The sequence below is a fragment of the Elephas maximus genome, chromosome 6, assembly GCF_024166365.1.
Source record: "Elephas maximus indicus isolate mEleMax1 chromosome 6, mEleMax1 primary haplotype, whole genome shotgun sequence".
NCBI lineage: Eukaryota > Metazoa > Chordata > Mammalia > Proboscidea > Elephantidae > Elephas > Elephas maximus.
Genome location: NC_064824.1, coordinates 101667328 through 101689703, shown reverse-complemented (window position 1 = coordinate 101689703; position 22376 = coordinate 101667328). Strand labels below are relative to the sequence as shown.

Here is a 22376-nt window from a genome sequence, read left to right as displayed (position 1 = left end):
ACGATCATGAAGGTGGTGCAAGGCCAACCAACATTTCATTTTGTTGTACATAGGGTCACCATTGAGTCAGATTCAACTAGACAGACTACAACTAACAACAACGACACTGTAACTAGTACTGTTGCTCAACTTCAGTGGCCACGTCTGCAACAGCACCAAGTGAACATTAGTGACTATTCAACTTAAGAGTACAGTATTTTTCAAATTACGTATCTCTGGAGTTACAGACAGGTTCTTAGGGATCTGAGAATTTTCAGATGCTCTATAGAAGTACCACGCAAAACGTGGTACACAGACCAGTAATAGTCCTCGGCTGGACAAGCACAAAAATCAACCAATTGTTGTTGCTGTGTGCCATCAAGTTGACAGCAGATTGCCGCATCTTTCTCCTGTGAGTAAACATTTAAGAACTTTAATGTCAGTTTGACAGTAACTTTTAGCCTGGTGATTGATTATTAAAAAGATAATAAAATGTAGGCCTGTGTTTTTAGCATTTCTTTCACTCTTCTAGAACTGCATTTGCTGAAGCCACCAATGATCTCCTGTCAAATTAATATATGCTTCATAACATAACACTTCTCTTGACATTTATGTTGAATTTGACATTACTGACCAACTACTCCCCTTCTTTATGACATCCCTCCTCTTTCTGAGGCAACCACTCACTCCTGGTTCTCCTCCCATTCAAACTCCCTACAAGCTCTTCCTCCCTCTATCTTCCTTTTAGGACCTGATGACTAACCCTCCTCTTAATCAGTTGCCACTGAGTCAATTCCAATTCACGGTGACCCCACGCAGGTGAGACTAAATTATACAGGGTTTTCAGTAGCTATTTTTTGATAGTATATCAATCACCAGGCCTTCCTTCCAAGGCACCTCTAGGTGGACTCGAACTTCTAATCCTTCAGTTAGCAGTCAAGCATGTTAACCATTTGCACCACCCAAGGACTCCTTTCTCTGCTTACTTTCATATAATTCTTCAACAATGCCCAATATGATAGTTTTCAAAACTTCCTTTCCAGCTCAGACATCCCTTATAAACTTCAGAACCCATACAAGGGACATCTTTACCTGCACTGCAAACGTAGCATGTTAACTCCTACTAGTTAACCTGAAAACCTAGTTAAACTGTACTACCTAATTTGGTGAATGGGATGACCAAGTACCAGTTTCTAAAACAAAAATATCTGAAAATTATTTTTGACTCCTCTTTTTCCCCTCATGCTCCATATCTACCCATTAAATGCTCTCACATTTATTCCTAACAGGTAAATTTAAATTTTGATACTCAACAAGAAAAAATAATACCTTTTCAGGTATCTTAACAACTTTTTGGAACATTGCAGAAGCTCCTCAAGCCAAAGCACAAAGGTAATATTCATTTACTAAGAGCTAGCCCATGTCTATTGATATAAAATACGTATTTCTTGCTTTCACATCTAACTTCCTAAAATGAACATTTAATTGGTAACTACTATTATTGGGCTGAAAACCCTGGTGGCATAGTGGTTAAGAGTTTGGCTGCTAACCAAAGGCCAGCAGTTCGAATCCACCAGGGGCTCCTTGGAAACCCTATGGGACAGTTCTACTCTGTCCTATAGGGTTGCTATGAGTCAAAATCGACTCGACTGCAAGGGGTTTGGGTTGGTTTTTATTATTGGGCTGGTGGCACAGTGGTTAAGAGTTCAGCTCCTAACCAAAAACTTGGCAGTTCAAATCCCCCAGCTGCTCCTTGCAAATTCTATGGGGCAGTTCTACTGTGTCCTATAGGGTCACTACAAGTTGAAATCAACTCGACAACAATGGTTTTTTGAGTTTATTATTCTGCTAATGGTTTTGTTTTGTTTTTCCTTAAAGGCTAAGAACATTATCTTCCTTACATACAAAGTCATTATCAAGCCACAGAAAATCAGAAGAGCCATTTCCACACTTTGCACATGCCAGGGACTTATTAAATACGGGTTAAATAAGTAATAGCAGCTGATCTATATTGGCCCACCTTACCGAATGCATCCCTTAGGATTATAACCAAATGTTTATAACTAATAATTTTCTATTTAGAAGAATATTTGTTCATTTGATTTTTTCTAAATCTATTTATAAAAAAAAGTACTTGACTTTCATCTGAATAAAACACCTCTAAATTCTATTCTCCTTATAAAGCAAAACTTTTACTCTGAAAAGGAAGTTTACTCTGAGCTCACTGCAAAACTATCTATTTCAGTCATATCCCAGATTTAGCAGGACAAAGGGCAACAGCAGGAAATGGAGAATCACCAAAGACCAAAACAAATTTGATTTAGAGTTTGAACAAACAAAAAATACTCAAATGATTATTCAGGATAATTAAGCACTACAAAGCAAAAAACTTAATAAATTTTATTCTAAGCCTTTATTTAGATTAAAAATTATTTAAGACATTCATGAGCAGAAGCTTCATTACTACTGATAAGAGTGTATCATCCTATATTATTATACAACATAAAGATAAAAGTAATCTTAATACAGGTACACATAGTTACATTTACAAAATACTAGTAAAGATTACATTTTCATATTTACCATCGGTTCTTTTTCTCTCATCAACTTTAAGATACATGTAAAAAAAAATTTTTTTTCCATTTGACAGATGAGAAAACTGAGATATAAGGAAACTAGGTAACCTACTTTCAGATCCTTAAGATGAGAAGCAGATTTGGGACTATCTTAGCTCTAACTCTGTGCCTTCCCAATATTACCCAGTATAAACTGAATCTCAAAAAAAAAAAAGGTAGTGACAAAATGAACCATGAATTTAAACTCACATTTCCACATTTCAATGTGGCATGCTTCTGAGTCACTTTGTATCTTTTTACTCAGTTAACACATTCGATACTTTGCACTAGACAGAACAAAAGAAGCCTGATCTTATCTAAAAATTTGAAAGGCTCAGTTTCTCTCTTCTACATATTCTGGTGGTCAACAATGCACTTCCAAAAGGTAAATGTCCAATAAAAATATAACCTTATGCTTGTCCAAGGGCAGCAAGGCAGCAGCTGAGATAGGGATTATCATAACACCCAAATCCAAAACCAAACCCGTTGTCGTCGAGTCGATTCTGACTCATAGCGACCCTATAGAACAGAGTAGAACTGCTTCACAGTTTCCAATGAGCGCCTGATGGATTCGAACTGCTGACCTGTTGGTTAGCAGTCACAGCACTTAATCACTATGCCACCAGGGTTTCCATCATGATACAGGTATGTCTTATTCTACATAAAAGATGAATTCCAAAAAGTTGTATGATAATATAGGCGCCAAAATTGTTCTCAGCACTGTCTCTCTCACCTCAAGTACATTATCAAGTAAAGAAATAATGTCAATTGGAGGTCCTAGCCAGAGCGACTAGGCTAGATACAGAAATAAAGGGCATCCAGATTGGCAAGGAAGAAGTAAAATTATCTCTATTTGCAGATGACATGATCTTACACACAAAAAACCCTAAGGAATCCTCCAGAAAACTACTGACACTAACAGAAGAGCTCAGCAGAGTATCATGATACAAGATAAACATATAAAAACCAGTTGGATTCCTCTACATCCACAAAAAGAGCATCAAAGAGGAAATCACCAAATCAATACCATTTACAGTAGCCCCCAAGAAGATAAAATACTTAGGAATAAATCTTACCAGAGATGTCAAAGACTTATACAAAGAAAACTACAAAACACTTCTGCAAGAAACCAAAAGAGACCTACGTAAGTGGAAAAACATACCTTGCTCATGGATAGGAAGACTTAACATTGTAAAAATGTCTATTCTACCAAAAGCAATCTATAGATTTAATGCAATTCCAATTCAAATTCTAATGACATTTTTTAATGAGATGGAGAAACAAATCACCAGCTTCATATGGAAGGGAAAGAGGCCCAGGATAAGTAAAGCATTACTGAAAAAGAAGAACAAAGTGGGAGGCCTTACTCTACCTGATTTTAGAACCTATTATATCACCGCAGTAGTCAAAACAGCCTGGTACTGGTACAACAACAGATACATAGACCAATGGAACAGAATTGAGAATCCAGACTTAAATCCATCTACATATGAGCAGTTGATATTTGACAAAGGCCCCAAAACAGTTCAATGGGGAAAAGACAGTCTGTTTAACAAATGGCGCTGGCATAACTGGATAGCCAACTGCAAAAAATGAAACAAGACCCATATATCATACCATGCACAAAGATGAACTCAAAACAGATCAAAGACCTAAATATAAAATCTAAAACAGTAAAGATCATGGAAGAAAAAATAGGGACAACGCTAGGAGCCCTAATACATGGCATAAACAGTATACAAAACATTACTAACAATGCAGAAGAAAAACTAGATAACTGGGAGCTCCTAAAAATCAAACAACTATGCTCATCCAAATACTTCACCAAAAGAGTAAAAAGATTACCAACAGACTAGGAAAAAGTTTTTAGATATGACATTTCCGATCAGCACCTGATCTCTAAAATCTACGTGATACTGCACAAACTCAACTACAAAAAGACAAATAACCCAATTAAAAAATGGACAAAAGATATGAACAGACACTTCACTAAAGAAGACATTCAGGTAGCTAACAGATACATGAGGAAACGCTCACGATCATCAGCCGTTAGAGAAACGAAAATCAAAACTGCAATGAGATGCCATCTCATGCCAACAAGGCTGGCATTAATGCAAAAAACACAAAATGATAAATGTTGGAGAGGTTGTGGAGAGACTGGAACACTTATACACTGCTGGTGGGAATGTAAAATGGTACAACCACTTTGGAAATCCATTTGGCGCTTCCTTAAAAAGCTAGAAATAGAACTACCATATGATCCAGCAATCGCACTCTTTGAAATATATCCTAGAGAAATAAGAGCCTTTTCACAAACAGATATATGCACACCCATGTTCACTGCAGCACTGTTTACAATAGCAAAAAGATGGAAGCAACCAAGGTGCCCATCAATGGATGAATGGATAAATAAATCATGGTACATTCACACAATGGAAAAGTACACATCAATAAAGAACAGTGATAAATCTGTGAAATGTTTCATAACATGGAGGAATCTGGAAGGCATTATGCTGAGTGAAATTAGTCAGTTGCAAAAGGCCAAATATTGTATAAGACCACTACTATAAGAACTCGAGAAATAGTTTAAACAGAGAAAAAAATATTCTTTGATGGTTACGAGATGGAGGAGGGATGGAGGGTGGAAGAGGGGTACTCACTAATTAGATAGTAGATAAGAACTACTTTAGGTGAAGGGAAAGACAACACACAATTCAGGAGAGGTCAGCACAACTGGACTAAACCAAAAGCAAAGAAGTTTCCTGAATAAACTGAATGCTTCAACAGTCAGCAAAGCAGGGATGGGAGTCTAGGGACCATGGTTTCAGGGGACATCTAAGTCAATTGGCATAATAAAATCTATTAAGAAAACATTCTGCATCCCACTTTGGAGAGTGGCATCTTGGGTCTTAAACACTGGCAAGCGGCCATCTAAGAGGCATCAATTGGTCTTAACCCACCTAAAGCAAAGGAGAATGAAGAACACAAAGGACACAAGTTAATTATGAGCACAAGAGACAGAAAGAGCCACATAAACCAGAGACTACATCAGCCTGAGACCAGAAGAACTACATGGTACCTGGCTATAACCAATGACTGCCCTGAGAAGGAACACAACAGAGAACCCCTGAGGGAACAGGAGAGCAGTAGGACACAGACCCCAAATTCTCGTAAAAAGACCAGACTTAATCGTCTGACTGAGACTAGAAAGACCCTGGTGGTCATGGCCCCCAGACCTTCTGTTAGCCCAAGACAGAAACCATTCCCAAAGCCAACTCTTCATACAGGGATTGGACTGGACACAGGACAGAAAAAGATGCTAGTGAAGAATGAGCTTCTTGATCAAGTAGACACTTGAGGCTATGCTGGCATCTCCTATCTGGAGGGAAGATGAGAAGGCAGAGGGGGTCAGAAGCTGGCGGAATGGACATGAAAAGAGAGAGTGGAGGGAAGGAGCAGGCTGTCTCATTAGGGGGAGAACAATTAGGGATATACAGCAAGGTATACATAAATTTTTGTATGAGAGACTGACTTGATTTGTAAACTTTCACTTAAAGCACAATAAAAATTAAAAAGAAATAATGTCAAAAGATACAAGGAAAAATATATCTAGTACGGGTAATATAAACTAAAATCTTTAGACATTAAAAAATTAACCAATGTGCCTTCTATACTTAATTATGATCTGACAAGTAGTAGTTAACTACTGAACTAAAAACCAGATACAAGATTAAGCCCATTCAAATTAATGTTTGAATTATGAAATACACTGTTAATCAAATTCCTGACTCTGGGTAGGGATAACCATTTGGAAGTGAGAAAAGTTCAGACTATATTATTTCAATTATACATTGGTAAAAGGACCTTTGGAGGGAGGAAATGTTGAGTGATCAGAAATCATCCTGCCTGTGTTACATAGTAACAACTACACGAGGTTAACAAATAACCCATAATGTTATTTGTTAACAATAACACCATATTTCTAACAATGCAATTAAGTCCTGTTCTAGAAGGAGAAAAGGAAAAGTTAGGACTGACAAGTTTGGTTAACAAAATAAATTGCTAATTTTTTTTTACCCAAATTCTTTTCCAATGTTGAGTTTAATATGTGGAGACCTAGCTGCTAAAAACTGAAACCAGTTATTTATATTAATTCTACTAAAATGACTTTAATCACTAGTATTTAGGCTTGTAACTTAACCCAGATTAAAAGGCTGCTGTTGTTGGGTGCCATCAAGTCGATTTTGACTCATAGCGACCCCACGTGACAGAGCAGAACTGTCCCATAGGGTTTTCCTGGCTGTAGTCTTTAAGGAAGGAGATCATCAGGTCTTTCTCCCATGGAGCCACTGGGTGGGCTCAAACCACCAATCCTTCTGTTGGCAGCTGAGTGCTTAACCATTGCACCACCAGGGCTCCTTAAATTAATAGGTAAAACCCATGGCCATCGAGTCGATTCCAACTCACAGTGACCCTACAGGACAGAGCAGAACTGTCCTATACAGTTTCCCACGAGCACGTGCTGGCTTTGAACTGCCCACCTTCTGGTTGGCAGCCATAGCACTTAACTACTACATCACCAGAGTTTCCAAATAGGTAGAAGACCCTATATATGTCTTCCTTTGACCAAGCAGAATTACCTAAAGGATATTTCTGACGTAGTCCTAGCTATTTAAATACCTACTAAACTTTTATAATGCTCAATGGCAACTTTTAGAACATCACATTACACAGACACATACTAACTATATCTTAACACTGACCTACTGCTACTACACTGTGGTATATTTGTGCTAAGGGTAGCACTGTGACAAATGTGGTGGATATTTTAACCCTACTGGCCTGAAGCAGTCTTTCCTAAATCTTCAAAGTCATCTTCTGTAGTCAGGTATGTATAGTGTTTCATATAGACGGCATACCAACTAGGGAAGCAAAATGGTAGATGCTGCTTACATTTTAATTATTAAAGATGAACTTGATATTGAAGAAAAAAAATCGGTCGCTTTGGCAGGATGCTAACAAATCAAGTCATTATTCTGAAAACTGATACAGAGAAAGAACCAAATATTTATTTTGCCTTTTCCTTAAAGAACTGTCATAAATAATTGAGGGAAATTTCTTTGCATAAGTGTTCTACTAAAACAAAATAATGAAGAAGTGATAGAGTCAGGATATGACTATTTTGCAAATCCCTAATGAAATAATGCATATAGGTAAAAATTACTGAAGATCATTATAGCAATGACTATTCTAAACCCTCCAAAAATTGAACCAGAATCAGATCAAGTCTTCAAATCTATCACTTGATATTTCAGAACAAGTCTCTAGTTCCTCTCATACAGAGGAACAATTAAACAAAACCAAGGGAATTCAATCAGCAAAATTGATTGTGAAAAACTAAGATCAAAAACCTGTTTTCTGGAAGAACTAGGTAGTGCCTGGCTACCATCAATGACTGCCCTGACAGGGAACACAACAGAGAATCCCTGACGAGCAAGAGAAAAGTGGGATGCATCTCAAATTCTAGTAAAAAGAGCAAACTTGATGGTCTGACTCAGACTGGAGGGACCACAGAGGACACAGCTCCTGGACTCTCCCTTAGCCCAAAACTAAAACCACTCCCAAAGCCAATTCTTCAGACAAAGATTAGACTGGACTATAAGACATAAAGTGACACTGGTGAGAAGTGTGCTTCTTAGCTCAAGTAGACACATGAGACTATGTGGGCAGCTCCTGTCAGGAGGCAAGATAAGAAGGCAGAGGGGGACAGGAGCTAGTTGATCGGACATAGGAAATGCAGGGTGGAGAGGAGGAGTGCGCTGTCACATTATAGGGAGAGCAACTAGGGTCACATAACAACGTGTATGAGAAACCGACTTGAACTGTAAACTTTCACTTAAAGCGCAATCAAAAAAAAAAAAAAAACCTGGTTTCTTCAACAAATAAATGGCAAGAAGTAATGCTTTGTTTAAATAGAGTCAAACAACCTAATGGTGGAGGGAGGGGGAACATTTATGAAACTACCAGGAAAGATATTTGATGATTTAAGGAATTATTGTACTGTGATTATGTTTTTAAAAGGAGTTATTATTTTACTGAAATATTTTTTAAGTATTTATGAATAAAATCACATATTGTCTGGTACCTTACCCATACCAGTTGCCATGGGAGTCAATTTTGCCCCACAGCAACCCTAAAGGACAGAGTAGAACTGCCTTATAGGGTTTCCAGGGAGCGCCCGGTAGATTTGAACTGCCGACCTTTCGGTTAGCAGCCATAGCTCTTAATCACTATGCCACCAGGGTTTCCTGTTGTCTGGTATCTGCTTTTAAAAAAAAAAAGGGGGTAGAGAGAGAGGAAAGGGAGAGTTACAGAAGCAGCAAGACTGGACATGAGTTGACAACTATTGAAACTGGGTGACAGTTACAAGGAAGTTCACTATAATATCCTGGCTACTTTGTGCCTGCTTGAAATTTTCTATAATAACTTGAAAAAATACAAAGATGAACTGAAAATTCTATAAAACAATCCATAGAATAAGGACAAAAAGCTTGTCTCTCAGAGGTCAAAACAAACAAAGATCTTAACGATCTAACTAGGGCAGCACTCTACACACACACAATTACTTGACAAATGAGAAAACCGAAACCCAAAGAGGTAAGTCTTGCTCAAGGTACAGAACAAAACAACAGCAGAGCCAAAACTAGTCTCTACAATTACAAGGCCAGAAAGAGGTCTAAGAAGCCCTTGCAGCTAAGTTGTACAAAACATTTCAAAAAGAAGATCTAAATAGTTCTGAAGTAGCCTGAAAGTCTATCAAAAGTATAAAAAAAAAAAATCTTAAAAGTTAGTCAGAAAAAAAAGTTAGGTGGTTTGAGGCACTAAATGCTAGAGTAAGAACAGTAAGGCTAGAGAATAAGTCTAGAGAACTGGTATTTATTTGATAATAAGCCTAACTATGGAGCAAAGGAAACCCTGGTGGCGTAGTGGTTAACTGCTACGGCTGCTAACCAAAGGGTCTGCAGTTTGAATCTACCAGGCGCTCCTTGGAAACTCTATGGGGCAGTTCTACTCTGTCCTATAGTGTCGCTATGAGTCGGAATCGACTCGACAGCACTGGGTTTGGTTCTTTTTGGTTATGGAGCAAAAGTGTTAAATCTATGATGTATGCTTGGTAGCTACTTGATTCAAGGTGTTTGCAGAAAACAAAGCTGTTGTCTACCTTAAAAGCAGTTTACCCATGCACTGGTGAAACATGCCATCATGATTTTAAATAATTATTCTTTAAAAATAATTGTACACAAGTTTTAAATCTTATTAAGTGTACACATGGTTTAAATCTTACACATAAAAGTGAGATTTATCTTCCCATTCAAGAGAAAGGCTTCAAAATTTAACTATGAAGGTGAGTAGTGTCTGGGGTCTTAAAAGCTTATGATCAGCCATCTAAAATACTCCACTGGTCTCACCCCATCCAGAGCAAGGGAGAATGAAGAAGAACAAAGACACAGGAAAGATGAGTTCAAAGGACTAATGGACCACAACTACCGCAGCCTCCACCAGACTGAGTCCAGTACAACTAGGTGGTGCCTGGCTACCACCACTGACTGCTCTGACAGGGATCACAATAGAGGGTCCAGACAGAACTGGAGAAAAATGCAGAACAAAATTCTAACTCAAAAAAAAGACCAGACGTACTGGCCTGACAGAGACTGGAGAAATCCTGAGAGTGTGGCCCCTGGAGACCCTTTTAGCTCAGTAATGAAGTCACTCCTCAGGTTCCCCCTTCAGCCAAAGATTAGACAGGCCTATAAAACAAAACGAGACTAAAGGGGCATACCAGCCCAGGGACAAGGACAAGAAGGCAGGAGGGGACAGGAAAGCTGATAATAGGTAACCCAAGTTCAAGAATGGAAAGTGCTGGCAGGTCATGAAGCTGGTATCCAACATCACAAAACAATATGTGTACTAATTGTTTAATGAGAAGCTAGTTTGTTCTATAAACTTTCATCTAAAGTACAACATTTTTTTTTTTTTGTTTAGCCATGAAGGGCCTTCATTGAGGATAGACATTTTCAAAAGCGTTAAGGGTCAAATTTATACTTAAAGTTGTTAAGAAGAATAAAATTCAGTATATGGCAAAGAACTATACTATCTTTTCAATAAGCACTATGTCACTTAAACATTAACTTGACCTAGAAACAACATAACTAATTAATAAGACACTGTAACCTCATTTACCTTTCATCATTCTGAAAATAGTAAAACCTAGTTAAGTTTGACGTACTTTGAAGTAAAACATCTTCCAGCTGATCATTCATGCTAACAATGTGTTTTAATTTTTGGCTAACATGTGTTAGTGACTACTTTCAAAAGGGTCTGGTGAATTGGACTCCTTTTTTATTCGAAGAGTGGTCTATTTTTAAAAAGACATTTCTGGCACTAAATTGGAAAAAAACAGAAGATATTTTAAAAACCCGTATCAAACATTTCAAAGTAACAGTATAATGTCCTTTCATAATTATAATAAATATCACACAAGAAGTCAAAGGAAATTCCAGTGTGATCTTTAAAATTTAATATTACAGGTAACTGAGATCATTGTTCAAATAACCTAAGAACAGCTTATTCTTTAAAGAGCTGCAAGTATAAAAGGAGCCTGAAGCAATAATACAGAAATGGAGGTTGTGACATGAGAACTTCACTACCCACATCTAAATTAACTTCAATAATAGACTAGAGGTGTTTCTGTGACCCTTGCCAGAATCTTCAAAGTTGTAATGTAGCTCCCTGCTAGAAAAGCATGTTTCTAAGTAGTACCCTTCTCCAATAACCTAAAATCAAAGTATTAATGCAAAAATTCACATACAAAGAGAGAAAAGGGAATTTTTGTTTGTTTTAATGGGTATTCTTTTTAATGTCAGTTATTCTTTATAATGTCACTGACTTTTTTTTTTAAAGGGAATATTTTTGATGACAAAAATAAAAATAATGAGTCATATTGGATAAAAACATAAATCTGAGTCAGCCTCAGCTGTTCTAGGCTCAGTTCTGCCACTCACTAGCCATTTAACCCATGCATCAGTTTTCTCACCAGCAAAATGGGGATAATTACAATAACCGCCTCACAGTGTTGTTGTTAGGATTAAATGAAACAATGCTCATAAAGTGCTGAAGTGCTAACATAGTGGCAAGCACACAGTGAGCACCTCCGTGAATGGCCTTTTTATACAATAAATAACCTTTTTATACATTTAAAGGGGTTAATTACGAAAAAAATGATTAATGCTCTTCTTACAAAAAGTGTCTCTATCCTACCACCACTTGTGCGAGAAAAAGAAAACACCAACAAAAATAAAGATATTTCATTTCTCTGTTAAGGTCATAACTTTACTTAAATAATTTTGGAATCACTGAACACAACTATCAAACAAAAACCACACCTTATACTTTTTAATAGTAAGCCCATACTGTGTACGTGTTTAAATATAAAAAAGGTGGAAAACAGAAAGTCACTTAAATATTTTTAAAACTTGGGTTATTACTGTGAATAAGTACACTGTTACCTGTTAAATAAAGCAATGATAAGGCCAGTCACAATTTTATTACAAAGTATTTTAAAACTCAGAAATAAAATGGAAAGCAGTTACCTTTGTACAATAAAGCATCCAAAGTTCAAAGAGCCTCTCTCTGGATGCCATCGTGGCTTTCGGTCTGCCACATTAACTTTTCCTCAAAAAAAAAAAAAAATTATGTTCAAGACCACAGCATGTTCATTTTATTTTCCAAGTTTTTCAGCCATTACAGTAAAGCTCAAAGCAGGAGAGAAAACAAAAAGAAGTGAAACAAATGAACTGTCTTCTAGTCAATAAAAGAAAGTTTCAGCAGTTACTCCAAGGTATCGTCAAGCAGTGGAACTTGGGCAAGTAAATAAATCTGTGAAGAGAAAAATACCCAAAGGTTTGTTAGAAAAAGGGGCCGTATTAAAAAATCTAGACTTATCACAAAGTAGAAAAGATTAATCTGCTTCACTTCCCACAAACCGGCTAAACGTTTACACTGATTAGACTTCATAGAACCTTACATTTCAGGGAGAAAAATCACAGCTAACACAAATATTCACATCAATACAAAGTCAGAGAACGCTCTGGGGCAGACTCATAAAGGTGCGTACTCATAGCCAAAAATGCGTCCAGTGATAAACAGAAACGATCAACAATTATGTCTATTTTCTATAGACATAAAGAAAAGACATGTTCTGCGGACATATTCCAAAGACATAAAACCTCCTAACATTTTCCAGTCTGCTTCTTAAAAGTTGTTGAGAATGTTTGTTGTGTGGCAGGGCGTGGGGGAAGGGGTGAGGAATTCCTGGTCTGTTTGTTTTAACAATCCTCTAAGGGTGAAAGTCGACCTGCCCACCTGGCCGCTCCACCTCTCTCTCCATTCAGGAAGAAGGAGCACACACACCCGGGCAAGGGAAACACATCCCGGGAAAGCCTCCAAGTGTTTTGGGGGATCTTTAAATTCCCTCCTCGCATCTCAGACAACAGAACTGGAGGCCAATTTAAGTTCTGCCAAGCAGCCAAGAGAAGCTATAGAAACGGGGCAAAGCGAGCTCGGCGTCTCTGGACCCCCGACATCCAAGCCCACCCGACCGCACCGGGACACGCCCGGGACAGCCTCGCCCCCTCGCAGCCACCGCTACTGTACAGCCCCCACCACCACCAAGCACCCGGAGCCCTCCCGTTCTCGCCCCGCGGCTCCCTCTCGCCTCCGACCCGCTTCCCCTCACCGCGCTCACTTTAGGGGCCGCGCCGCCACCACTCGGCAGCCGTCTAACTTGCTTCCCTCGCCCCCGTCCCGAGCCTAAGCCCCGTGTCACCCCGCTGGCAAGCAGAAGGGCGGGGGGGGGCGGCGACAGCGCAAGGCGGGGCGCGAAGGCCGAGACCAGAGAGGGGCGGGGCTGCCCCATGGCCTAATCATTCCGGCCGCTTAGGATTTACCCAGCCCTGGGGCGTCCGCTGTTCATTGGCCGCGGAGGCCGGGAGGGGCGAGTGTGGCCTGGAGCCCCGCCCCAGCATACCTGCGCAACCGCAGTCCACAAGGCTCCCGCAGCCTTTCCCGCGGCTGGCGCCAGGCCAGGCGTTCAGGTCAGTCTTGCCCCTGTCGGGGATGGGAAGAGAGAGCGAGAGGGAACCGCCGCGCCGACGTAGGAGCCCCGCCCCTACTGGGGTGGGCCAACGGAGCGCTCGGCTGATGGCGTCATTTCCGCGAATCATCTGAGGGAGGGCAGCCCCCTGGTGATAACTAGAGGGGATTGTTTTCATTTCTAGCTGTGGGAAGAGGGTTGGTCACGTGAGTATAACCCTGTGCCGTCGTGAGTATACGGTGATGTAAAAATAAGCATTTCTCCAAAAATTCATTTTCTTCATAGTGTTTGTTTCATATTTCCATTGCCGTCGTTGAGTGTCATCTCCAAAGGGCTTATTTTAACACTAATAAAACCAAAAAAGAAAGAAACCCTTGCCTTTTTTATCTAGTCCATTTCGACTTCTAGCGGCCAGAGTAGAACCGCCCCATAGAGTTCCCAAGAAGCGCCTGGTGGATTCGAACTGCCGACCGTACCTCTTAACCGCTACGCCAGGAAGGTTTACAACACTAAAAAGTGGCCCCATTTTCCTGGTGGGGATAAACTTTGGTCTAATGAGTGAGTCCTTTAACGACTTAGGCTTCCCTCCACCAATGAAGCTGCAGCCATTTTTTCTCCTGAAGTACCTAGAGGCAAAGCATTTGCCTACCAGCGAATACATTTTCCCGGTTATTTTCTTTATAAGGTAACCTAGCAACTTCTAAAATAACATCCCCACCTTGTTATGCTAAAAGCCTATTTCTAGTCTGGTTTTCATGGCCTCCACATTAACTGAAACAGCCCTGCCTGAGCCATCTAGAATGGTCCTGTGCTCAAATAGTTTCTCAGCTGATGGCAAGGGTAAGCGGTTCACTTCACCACATCAGATAAAAATCTTAGAATGCCACTAAATTAATTAGCAATGAGACATACATCTGCCAAGGCAGTTGGACTATTCATGACCCTTGGTCAGAGCATTATTTCCCCATAGAAAGATTTACATAAGGAGGCAAATCTGGTTGCTTTTTCATCATGATTGAGAGCAAGTAAGATTAATTAGATTTACTCGATGGGTAGTATCATCTTCTATAATAGTCTGTATGCAACCATTTCCATTATGGGCAACCTGCCACCTAAAGCAGTTACTCGATTCTGCTAGATAAGCCCTGTTCCTTTGAGCAGAATCGGAGACATGCAGACAGACAAGTTCTTGCTCTTCAGATTCCTTTTTTCTGAATTCAGCCGTGGTCCTCTCCCTTCTGTCTCCAACTTTTCTAAGTAGCTACCATACAGTTGTGTACCTACTTAGATCATTTTGATTATGATTACATTGACTTGAATGTGGGAGCTACCAAAACTCCTGAGCCATCTGTTTACGGCTGATTTTATTAAAGCGGATTACTTTTTGTATTCCGTTTTAGAATCACAGAACTAGAGAACTCGAAGTTACCTTAGAGATCATGTAATTCAGGGCCTTTATTTTAAATATTAAAAAAAAAAAAAAAAAAAAACTAAGGCCTGAATTGAATCTAACCAAGCCTCTAGAATCCAACCAGCACTAACAGAACTTTCTGCAATGATGGAAATGTTCCAAATCTGTGCTGTTCCAGAGAGTGGCCATTGGCCACATGTAGCTATTGAACGCTTGAAATGTGGCTTGTACAGCTGAGAAATTGTTTTTTTAATTAAAATAGTTTTTAATTTAATTTTAATAGCTATATGTGTCTAAAAGCTACTGTATTAAAAAATGTACCTCTATAGCCAATTTGCATTTGTAGGAAACACAGGGGCTAGAGAAACAAGTTAAATAATACTGGGAAGAAGCAAATAGACAAATGAAGAATGTGACATTCTAAGGACAGTAGACCTGGTGGTTCATGTAAAAGGTCAATGGCAGGAAGAAAAGGTGAAAGGGCTGACCTCTTGTCTAAAAGAGACTGAAGAGATACAGTGGTCAAAAGTGATGAGTGAACCTTCTCTAGATAGTGATTTGAACAAAGCAATGGGGAAAGACTTTTCTGAGCTAAAAGCGGAAAATCTGATTATGGACTGAATATTATTATTTTTGATAGGCATGATAATAGATAGCATTGCAGTTCTGTAAAAAACAATTATGTTTTTTTGAAAAGGATACTAAAATATATAAGGGTGAAATGACATAATGTCTAAGATTTGTTATATTTCAGCACAAAAAAGAGAAAAAATTTTAAAGGAAAAAGCAAAGTCTTGATAAGTGTGGAATCTAGGAGTTCATTATAGTATTCTCTATATATGAAAATATTGAAAATAAAGTCCAAGGGGGTTGACTTGCCCTGTAGTACACTGCTGGAACTAGAACCCAGAACTCCTTACTTCTATATTGTGCTGCCTTTTCAGAGTCCATAGAATGATGATTTTAGAGCAGGGTTTCTCAACTTTAGCACTATCGACATTTTAGGCTAGATAATTCTTTGTTATGGAGAACTGTCCCATGCATTGTAGGATGTTTAGCAGCATCTCTGGTCTTTACCCAGTAGATGTCAATAGCATCCCCCAGTTGTGACAATCTAAACTGTCTCTGGACAATGCCAAATATTCCTCTGGGGAACAAAATCATCCCAGGTGAGAACTTCTGGTTTAGAACATGGTTCCCAGGGTTCCCTAGTCACATAAGATGTCTTTTAAGGACTCTACATGAGAGGCAAGGTAGATTCAGCTACCTTGAGAATTTCAAGAATGAGAACTTGGAGAACTTCAAGAATGTGATCTCGTACTAAAAGTGCAAGTTAACTCAAGACAGGGCTCCCTACGAGTGGCTACCACTAGAAGGGGGAGTAGAAATCAAGCATCCACAATAATTATTTGTTCAGCACCTAATATGCACATAGTACGATGTGCTTTACATTTTTTATCACTACTCCTCAAAGTAACATTGCAAGGCACATGGTATCCTCATTTTACAGATTAAAAAGGTGTGATTCAGAAAGTTTGACTGTCACCAGGTCACACAGCTAGCTACAAAAAGGAGAGGCAAAACTCATGCCAGTTGGCTATGTCTGACTTCGATGTCCAAGTGCTTTCCACTTGGGTACTGTGTAACGTTGTGTGTCAACCTGGCTGGGCAATGATTCTCAATGGTTTGGGAGTTACGATGTAGTTTGACAGCTATGTGATGATGTATTCACCTCCATAATGAGATCTGATATAATGTAATCATGTCCATGATGAGATCTGCTATGAGCAACCGATCAGTTGAAAAGAGTTTCCTTGGGAGTGTGGCCTGCATCCAATATATATGTACTTACTGACAAAGCTTGCAGACTTTTGCTCTCTCTGAATCCTGCATCTGGCTCCTCATCTGACCTCCAGTTCCTGGGACTTGAGCTAACAGCTTACTTGCCGATCTTCAGATTTGTAATCCTCCCCAGCCTATGAGCCTGCCATCTTACTAGCCTGTCTTGGGATTCGCCAGCCTCTGCATGTGAGCCAGAGGCTTCCCGTCTAACCTGCTGATCTTGGGTTCCTCAGCCCTATGGCTACATGAGTCAAGAGAAGCCTTCAGCCTGACCCTCAGACTTAGGACTTTCCAGCTTCTATGACCACGTGAGGCATTTTCTTGACATAATTCTCTCTCGGTATACACACACACACACTTCACTAGTTTTGCTTCTCTAGAGAACCGAGCCTAAGACAGATACTCACACTCTAACAGCCTTTTTAGCACTCAAGATTAAAGAGGCAGGTCTTAATCATACCTACTGCTGTTGAGTTGATTCTAATTCATAGTGGCCCTATAGGGTTTCCAAGACTGGAAATCTCTACAGAAACGGGATACTACATCTTTCTCCCATGTAGTCACTGGTAGTTTCGAAACACCAACCTTTCAGTTACCAGTCAGTCACTTTAACAGCTAGGATAAAAAAATGAAAAGAAATAAAGAAGGAAACTTTTTAAAAGAGAAAATGGGGAGCAATGTAGAGAACTAACACCAACAAATCACTATGGTTAGGGAAGTCTTCCAGTAGACAGCAGTACCTAAGCAGGGTTCTGAAGGAATGCTTGGATTTAGGTATCCTGCAAGAAAGGAGAATTTTGGAAAGAACAAATTGGATAAAGACTTGACTCCTGAGGAAACTCTCCTCAGCATTTTAAGACCGTGACTTGACTGTTTATCTGGGATGGAATAAGCAAGGAGATGAGGCTGGGATGATATAATGGGCAACCAACTCACAGTGGGTCCTTATTTATATTCCATTCTGTGTAAAATTAGAATTTTTAAGCAGGGACATGACAAGACATGACAAGATTAAAACTATGTTTATTGTCCTGGACCTTGTGATATCTTGCCCAAGGTAACATGTAATCATACACACACATACATGCACACACATACACACAGAATTTTATAATTACAATTAAGTAGAAACTTAACACACCTTAGAAACACACCTTAGTCCTTGAAGTGACATCTTTGCTTTTTTTTTTTAATAATTTTTATTGAGCTTTAAGTGAACGTTTACAAATCAAGTCAGTCTGTCACATATAAGCTTATATACACCTTACTCCATACTCCCACTTCCTCTCCCCCTAATGAGTCAGCCCTTCCAGTCTCTCCTTTCGTGACAATTTTGCCAGTTTCTAACCCCCTCTACCCTCCTATCTCCCCTCGAGACAGGAGATGCCAACACAGTCTCAAGTGTCCACCTGATACACGTAGCTCACTCTTCATCAGTTTCTCTCTCCTACCCATTGTCCAGTCCCTTCCATGTCTGATGAGTTGTCTTTGGGAATGGTTCCTGCCCTGTGCCAACAGAAGGTTTGGGGACCATGACTGCCGGGATTCCTCTAGTCTCAGTCAGACCATTAAGTCTGGTCTTTTTATGAGAATTTGGGGTCTGCATCCCACTGATCTCCTGCCCCCTCAGGGGTTCTCCATTGTGCTCCCTGTCAGGGCAGTCATCAGTTGTGGCCGGGCACCATCTAGTTCTTCTGGTCTCAGGATGATGTAAGTCTCTGGTTCATGTGGCCCTTTCTGTCTCTTCTGGTCTCAGGATGATGTAAGTCTCTGGTTAATGTGGCCCTTTCTGTCTCTTGGGCTCTTAGTTATCGTGTGACCTTGGTGTTCTTCGTTCTCCTTTGATCCAGGTGGGTTGAGACCAATTGATGCATCTTAGATGGCCGCTTGTTAGCATTTAAGACCCCAGACGCCACATTTCAAAGTGGGATGCAGAATGTTTTCATAATAAAATTATTTTGCCAATTGACTTAGAAGTCCCCTTAAGCCATAGTCCCCAAACCCCCGCCCTTGCTCCGCTGACCTTTGAAGCACGCAGTTTATCCCGGAAACTTCTTTGCTTTTGGTCCAGTCCAATTGAGCTGTCCTTCTGTGTATTAAGTATTGTCCTTCCCTTCACCTAAAGTAGTTCTTATCTACTAACTAATCAGTAAAAAACCCTCTCCCACCCTCCCTCCCTCCCCCCCTCGTAACCACAAAAGTATGTGTTCTTCTCAGTTTATACATTTCTCAAGATCTTATAATAGTGGTCTTATACAATATTTGTCCTTTTGCCTCTGACTAATTTCACTCAGCATAATGCCTTCCAGGTTCCTCCATGCTATGAAATGTTTCACAGATTCGTCACTGTTCTTTATTGATGCGTAGTATTCCCTTGTGTGAATATACCATAATTTATTTACCCATTCATCCGTTGATGGACACCTTGGTTGCTTCCAGCTTTTTGCTATTGTAAACAGAGCTGCAATAAACATGGTACACCAAGATTTTAATGCTAATACTTTTAAAAGGTACATGTCTGAAATCCAGTGTCTCCTACTTAAATTGACAGCTTGACGCATATTAAAGACCATAAACTCAAAAATTATTAAAATACAGGATTGAGTTACTGGATTTGAAGGTTTAGGACCATAGTCTCAGGGGGTAACTTGGGAAATTGGCATAGCACACCTCATAAAGATAATATTCTACATCCTAGTGGGGTTTTGTTGGGTTAGTTTGGTAAGTAGTGTCTGAGGTCTTAAAAGTTTGCGAGCAGCCATCTAAGACAGATATAAGTAGCCATCTAAGAAAGAGGTAACTAAGAAAACCAAGAACTCAAAGAAAAAAACTAATCTACAGGACTAATAGTCTACACGAACCATGGCCTCACCTACTTTGAGACCAGAAGAACTAGGTGGTGCTCAGCTACCACTACTGACCTCTCCAACTAGGAATACAATAGATGGTCCTAGAAAGAATAGGAAAAAAATGTAGAACAAAACTCAAATTCCTAAAAAAGGCCAGACTTAGTGGACTGATAGAGACTAGAGGAACCCCCAAGACTATTTCCCTGAGATATCCCTTAAGCTTGGGACTCAAACCACTCCCGATGGTTACTCATTAGCCAAAAGAAAGAGTGGCTCATAAAATAAATAATATCATCCATGAGTACTGTGGTCCTCTAAACAATCATTTAAATGAGACTTAAAAGTCAACATTTACCCTAAACCAAAGATGAGAAGATAAGGCGGGGACAAGGAAGCTAAATTAATGGAAACTGCACAACCGGAATGGAAATAATGAGAATGCTGACACATTGTGAAAAATGTAACCAATACCACCGAATAATATGTATAAAACCAAACCAGTTGCCATCAAATCAATTCTGACTCACAGCAAACTTATAGAACAGAGTAGAATGGCCTCGTAGGGTTTACAGGGAGTTGCTGGTGGATTCAAACTGCTGACCTTTTTGGTTAGCAGCCAACTATTAATCACTACACCACTAGGGCTCCCTGAATAATATATACATAGAAATTGTTGAATGAAAATCTAATTTGCCATGTAAATTTTCTCCAAAAATGCAATAAAATATTTTTAAAAAACAAAAATGATTAAAATAGCAAATACTTCAGAATTTTTCAAAGACATTTCTGAAAAAAGTTACATATTTAATTTTCCTTTTTCTTAATGGATTTAATATAGGGGGAAAGATCTTGTTTTATTGAGCATTCCATTTTCATGTTTATTTCCTTACAAAAGGATCATTAGCTTTCAGATATCTCATGATTCATCATCATGAAACAGATTAGTATGTCAAGAAGATTATGGCTTCTAGCTGTGAATAAGCAGATTGAAAACAGTGCCCTGAAGAAATAAGTATGAATGAAAGAAAAGCTTGTTTCAGTATAAATTCAGAGAGAAAAAGAAAAAGAAACTGTTTTTGTTGTTTTCCTCAATTTGTTTTTTTAATTTCCAAGTGAGAAATCAAGCAGCCTCTCTACAGGATATACCCTCAGTTGAATAATGTACACAAATAGATACGCTATCATAAAAACCTAGTTTCCTAATATTTCCTCTTATTGTTTGCAGTTACCCACTCTGTAACATTAAAAGCTTTCTGATATAGAAAATTCATTTTATCACAAAAAAGAAACTGATTGTTTCATTCCAATAGGTTATGGTAAAAAAAGCAAGAAACTCTAAAAGCCAAATGAGACATTTTGTGTAATATTGTATGCATTGTAAATTTTATTTCTCATCAGTCAGTTGCAATAGCTATTAAAAGTAATAGAGGTTATGGAATGAATTACAAATTCCAGCCACCTGAGTGACCACTAACTGATCAGCTGAGTCAGCATGTGGACAATGAAAAGAGCAACTTCCTTTTCCATAGAAGTTCCTGACCCACTATTTGCAGTAGTAATCACCAGCCTCGACAACTTCCTAGGATATGTTCCTAGGAATTCTATTATCTTTCTGTCTCTCCAGCAGTACTGTTCTTAACTACCTGTTAAGAGGGGAAGTTAAGCATTTATTTCTTGGTCTTATTACAATATTAAGGTAGGTTAGCTGTCTGGGTGTTAGAGGAGCTCTGTTCCACAATATGATACAGGGACTTTGGTTCCTCCCTTGTCAATTCTCTTCCTTCCCCTAAGATACTGTCTTTGTCAGTCAGCTCACAGGAAGGGAGAAAGAGTGGAAATGAAGAGCAATTCTTTTTTAAGTATGTGACATGGCAGTTGCACATCATTTCTCTTCATATCCCATAGGCAGGAACTTAGTCAAAAAGCTACATCTATCTGGAAGGGATACTGGCACTACAAAGAGGTGGGGAATGAACAGGTAATAAATGGTGCTGAGGTAACTGACTCTCCATGTGAAAAAAAATTTACTTTGTTTCACATACTTTGGATGTGTTATCAGGAGGGACCAGACCCTGGAGAAGGACACCATGCTTAGTAAACTAAAGGGTCAGTGAAAAAGAGGAAGACCCTTGACAAGAGGGATTGACACAGTGGTTACAGCAATGGGCTTAAACATAGCAAAGATTGTGAGGACGGCACAGGAGTAGGCATCATTTCGTTCTGCTATACATAGGGTCATTATGAGTCGGAACGACTCAATGGCATCTAATAACAACATCTCACACCGTATGCAAAAAAAAAAAAAATCACCCAAGTTGATAACAGACCTAATAAGATAATATCTTCATGATCTCTGGATAGTGAATAATTTCTTAATCAAGAAACAAAAAGCACTAGCCATGAAGGAAAAATGTGATAACTTGAAATACATTAATATTAAGAAAGCCTGTTCCTCTAAAGCAACATAAAGAGAGTGAAGACACCTGGAATGGGAAAATATGTTTGCAACATATATACTTGATAAAAGA

At 39.1% G+C, this 22376-nt stretch overlaps 1 protein-coding gene across 12 annotated transcripts in view; it reads right to left on the bottom strand.

Moving 5' to 3' along the window:
• Positions 1-13833, bottom strand: part of NBEAL1 (neurobeachin like 1) — a 178711-nt gene extending 164878 nt beyond the window's left edge. For 3 of the 12 annotated variants that reach the window (XR_007517931.1, XM_049887866.1, XM_049887877.1), the window contains exons 1-2: positions 13399-13592; positions 12245-12530 (exon numbers count right to left, since the gene is read on the bottom strand). Coding sequence is in view for 11 of the 12 variants with exons in the window: in XM_049887866.1 (XP_049743823.1) it covers positions 12245-12295 (51 nt within the window). In the remaining variant the exon portion in view is untranslated. The other 9 variants (XM_049887868.1, XM_049887869.1, XM_049887875.1 and 6 more) reach the window with 9 other exon arrangements.
• Positions 13834-22376: the final 8543 nt, after the last annotated feature.